This window comes from Pteropus vampyrus, unplaced genomic scaffold, assembly GCF_000151845.1.
Source record: "Pteropus vampyrus isolate Shadow unplaced genomic scaffold, Pvam_2.0 Scaffold50, whole genome shotgun sequence".
Lineage (NCBI taxonomy): Eukaryota > Metazoa > Chordata > Mammalia > Chiroptera > Pteropodidae > Pteropus > Pteropus vampyrus.
Genome location: NW_011888831.1, coordinates 2,961,331 through 2,965,528, shown reverse-complemented (window position 1 = coordinate 2,965,528; position 4,198 = coordinate 2,961,331). Strand labels below are relative to the sequence as shown.

At 50.8% G+C, this 4,198-nt stretch overlaps 2 protein-coding genes across 2 annotated transcripts in view; one reads left to right on the top strand and one right to left on the bottom strand.

The window, feature by feature from the left end:
- Positions 1 to 1,731, bottom strand: part of TAX1BP3 (Tax1 binding protein 3) — a 5,846-nt gene extending 4,115 nt beyond the window's left edge. The window contains exon 1 of the mRNA XM_011359807.2: positions 1,522 to 1,731. Within this exon, the coding sequence (XP_011358109.1) occupies positions 1,522 to 1,560 (39 nt within the window). The 5' untranslated portion in view covers positions 1,561 to 1,731. The remainder of the gene's footprint in view (positions 1 to 1,521) is intronic.
- Positions 1,732 to 1,785: 54 nt separating this feature from the next.
- EMC6 (ER membrane protein complex subunit 6) lies at positions 1,786 to 2,681 on the top strand. The gene is made up of 2 exons (XM_011359806.2): positions 1,786 to 1,936; positions 2,129 to 2,681. Exon 2 carries the CDS (start codon positions 2,162 to 2,164, stop codon positions 2,492 to 2,494), a length of 333 nt encoding a protein of 110 aa, XP_011358108.1. The 5' UTR covers positions 1,786 to 1,936; positions 2,129 to 2,161; the 3' UTR covers positions 2,495 to 2,681.
- Positions 2,682 to 4,198: the final 1,517 nt, after the last annotated feature.

Genomic DNA, 4,198 nt, shown 5'->3' with positions numbered 1-4,198 from the left:
AGAGGACAGGGGCCAGGGAAGAAGTCTCCCCCACCCTAGTCCAAGACTCAAGAGGGAGAGAGAGGCCAGACCCCACCTACCACGTTCAGATTTGTGTTAGAAGAATTGGGTGGTCATGGTCCTACAGCTTTGAGGAAGGCCAAGGAGACTATCCATGGCATGAGAGGAGCAGGAAGCATGGCTGAGGTCCTCAGGCATGTTGTGAGCAACTGGAGTTGTGAGCAACTCCAGGCCTGCTCCACCTCCTCCAACACATAACTTTTTCACACCTTTGACTCACATTCAAAGATGGGCTTGGAGACAAGGCCCTGTCTCTGACCTGTTGGGTGAGGTCAGGCAGGTCACTACCTGCTCTCTGGCTCCTCACCTGCACCCATTTTTTTTTTTTTTCCAGCTAAGGAGCAACCTGGCCCCTTCTCTCTGGGGCAGCAGGGATCTGGAAAAGTCAAGCTGGACAGCTCTCAGCAAATCCAGCAATGTTTCCTCCTAGCCCAGACCTGAGCTAGAGCTCTGAGCTCACCCTCACATGCCACCTTATCAGTGGCTTCATGCCACACTCATCTGAGATAATGCAGGAGCTCCCAGCACAACCATCTGAGATAATGCAGCCAGTCCCATGACCCCATGGCTGAGACTTTCACCTGACTCACTGCCTGCCCAGCAGGCATTTCTTCTCAGAGATCTGGGTCCTTCCTAAGGGGTTCTTTATATGGCTGGCCATGACTAGACCTCTCTGGGACCCACATTACCCCGGCTCTGCGGTAGAATTGGCCTCCAGGTCCCATTCAGCTGTGGCATTGGCGTCTGAGTCTAACGTCCCAGCCTCCTTTCCTCTCTTTGATTATTCTAATAGCACCTGATACCTAAGACAAGCCAAGGGGGAGAACCAGGGGCCTGAGCTGATCCCAAAGGTTCTCCTCAGGCACCAAATGCCAGGCAGGGAATCTAGACTTTGCCCCAAGGGCTGGGGATTCAGGAAAAGGTCCGAGCCAAATGTATGAGCGGGCAGTGGTGAGTCCGAAGTAGCAAGGCTGGACATGAGGTGGGGAAAGGGACTGCTACACAGGCCCCAGCCACCACCACCCCTCAAATCTCCCTTGGGCGGCAGCGACGACTGGAGTGGAGGAAGCACTTCCTCATTCCAGTGGCTGCGACTCATGGACATCCGGGCCGGCGCCCGCCCCCCGCGGCTACCCAGCTGGGATCACAGGCCCAGGAAGGCCCTGGACAATTTCCCAGACTCCCACAGCCGGGCCTTTCTCCTCAATGCTCCCCGCCCTGGCCAGCTGAAAGAAGTCCAACGCCGCTGCGGCAGTGCACGGAGACTGGCCTTGGTCCAGGATCTCGGGAGGCTCTTGGGTTCCAGCATTCCCTTTTGCAGGCTGAGATGACCGTGGTTGGACCGGAGATCGGAGCCCTGGCCACGGATTTGCAGGAGCTCGAAGCTTTGTCAACCAGTTTGTCAACCAGTTGGCAAAGTGGGAGCAAGCCAAGTGAGGGAGCCCGGGCGAGTGTACTCACCACTACGGCAGTGACTGGCTGGCCCGGGATGTAGGACATCTCGACTCTAATCCGGTAACCAAGTACCGCTCAGCGAAGCCCGCAGCGAAAACCCCAGTGGCCGCGCCCTCTGGTTAACAAAGGCAGCCCGGCTCGGCCCGCCCTCTCATGAATAGTTAACAAATCCCTGGCCAATCACCAGCCGGAGCGCTGTTGGGCTTTCGGAAGTCCCAGAGTGTGCGTAGTAAAGCGACAAGCGGGGTGGGGCGTGCGTGGGGTTCTCGTGGCGCATGCGCTAGAGGGCGGAAGCGCAGTCTCGGCCCATGCGCAGCCTGGGACCTCCCAGCAGCCTCTAGAGCAAGATGGCGCCGCGGGATTCTTTTTACCAGGCAGTCTGAGAGAACGCCAGGTGACTGTGTCCGCCGCTGCGTTCCAGGTAACCTGGCGTGCCTGGGCGGGGAATGCTGATGTGCTGTCGCTCCCCCCCGCACCCGCAGCTTGCCCGAGCCCTCAGGCTTCTCAGCGTCTTTTGAAAGTTCGAGACCCAAGAGCGGTGCGAGGGGGAGGGGCGGCGTGAACCCAACTCGCCAAGCTCCGGACGCCACATGTAACTTGATTTTCTCCGCAGCTCCGCGAGAAAGCAGAGGCTGAGCCCCGAAGGATGGCCACTGTGGTGGCCAAGCGGGAAGGGCCGCCGTTCATCAGCGAGGCAGCTGTGCGGGGTAACGCCGCGGTCCTGGATTACTGCCGGACCTCTGTGTCAGCGTTGTCGGGGGCCACGGCCGGTATCCTCGGCCTCACCGGCCTCTACGGCTTCATCTTTTACCTGCTTGCCTCCATCCTGCTCTCCCTGCTCTTAATTCTCAAGGCGGGAAGGAGGTGGAACAAATATTTTAAATCACGAAGACCTCTCTTTACAGGAGGTCTCATCGGAGGCCTCTTCACCTACGTCCTGTTCTGGACATTCCTCTATGGCATGGTGCACGTCTACTGAAATGGGGACAGGGATGACTTTTTTAAAAAAACAGATTGGGAAGACTTGCCAGAAATTAACAACGTGTAGACTTACTTAGTTTTTAAATTGTTGAATTCGCTGCTTGTTCTGTAACGTTATCAATAACTTATATACGAAGACGAAGAGCCTGTAATTTTCTTCAGATTAAATGAAGCGTGAGACAATTTATAGAGTTTTTTCCTACCTTAACGCATACTCCCTGTCTGTCGTGGGTGCAGAATCGCCAAGTTTTGACTGCCGAAGAGCTGGGACTGAGCCTTACTTAGCTTTCTGTAATTTCCTTGCATATTTACACTAGGGCCTAAATAAGGAGAGAATTTATGGTTAACAGCCTAAGAATTAATAACAGTTAATATTAAGTAAGCCCTATATGCCAGGCATTGTGCCTTGACCTTTTACACCCATTATCATTTAATTCTAGCAATATTCTTCTGGAGTAGATGTGACTATTGTCCCCTATTGATGAACCTAAGGCTGCAGAAGAGGCACAGCTTGGAAAAGGCAGAGCCAGGATTCAAATGCAGGTCTCTTTAATTGCTCTTGCTTTATTAGCTGAGTGTACTTATTCAGAGCCCAGCCTTCCACTAACCACCGCTTTAGGTATGAATGGGGTGTTTCAGTTTCATTTCACCTAGTTACAACTAGCTTTCATTTCCATTTAAAAAATAAATTCAAGCTCTTTTCTAGAATATGTCTAATGAAAAACAGCATTTTAAGCTAAACTTTGGGTTTGTCTAGAATGTAAATGCCTTTGTATGCTACCCGATGATCCCTCGTCAAGAGGATTATCTTACAATAAAATGCATATTTTAATTGAGAAATAAATATTGCATTAGTTATAGTAATGAACATATTGCTTATGTAGTTTGTAGTCTAACTGGGAACACCAGCATTACCTAATTTAATGTTTAAATTATGCTAAATGCCATGAAGAGAGTACATAGGAACCCCTAACTGAATCTAGGTTGCAAGATTGGGGTCAAGAAAGATTTCTTTGAGGAAATAACATTGGAGACCCAGAGGTTGATTAACAGCTAAGTAAAGTGTTTAGAAGAGGGAACTTGCAAGAAGGCACATGTGTGAGGGCCAGTAGGCAGAAAAGAGTTTGGCTTATATCTGGAGAATTAGAGAAGAGGCCATGAGGTAGACCTGGACCAGATTGTAGAAGGCCACATCAGAGAGTTTGACCTTGATTCTAAGAGCAACTTGGGAAAGCCCTTGGAAGTTTTAGTCAGGAGTAATGTGATCAGATTTGGATTTTTTTTTTTATTTTTTTTATTTTTATTTTTTTTATTTTTACTTTTTAAAGAATCTTTTAGATCAGAAGGGGATCTGAAAGCTCGAATCCAAGCCCCCTTTTACAGACAGTAGGTGGCCCATGACTGATAACGGAAAAGGATCTGGGATCCAGGGCTCTTGAATCCATTTTGGGATGTTAGACTAAATGCTGGAACACAAACCCAAGAAGCAGCTGAGGCCACACCTTTGCCTTCCTCTCCCAGTGACTCCCTCTGAACACCTCTGACCACAACTGAAGATGCTCACATTCATGGTTTTGCACCTTCTCTCTCAACCTCCCCCAGTCATCTCTCATGGCCTCTGAGTGAGAAGGGAGGGTCCATTCCTGGTGTGGACTAAGGAGGAAGAAACAGTGGGTCCTACTTGGTGTGGGGGTGGGGTGGG

Bases quoted from the DNA above. Each gene is read 5' to 3' on its own strand.
- EMC6 (XM_011359806.2), top strand. From the start codon at position 2,162: ATGGCCACTGTGGTGGCCAAGCGGGAAGGGCCGCCGTTCATCAGCGAG.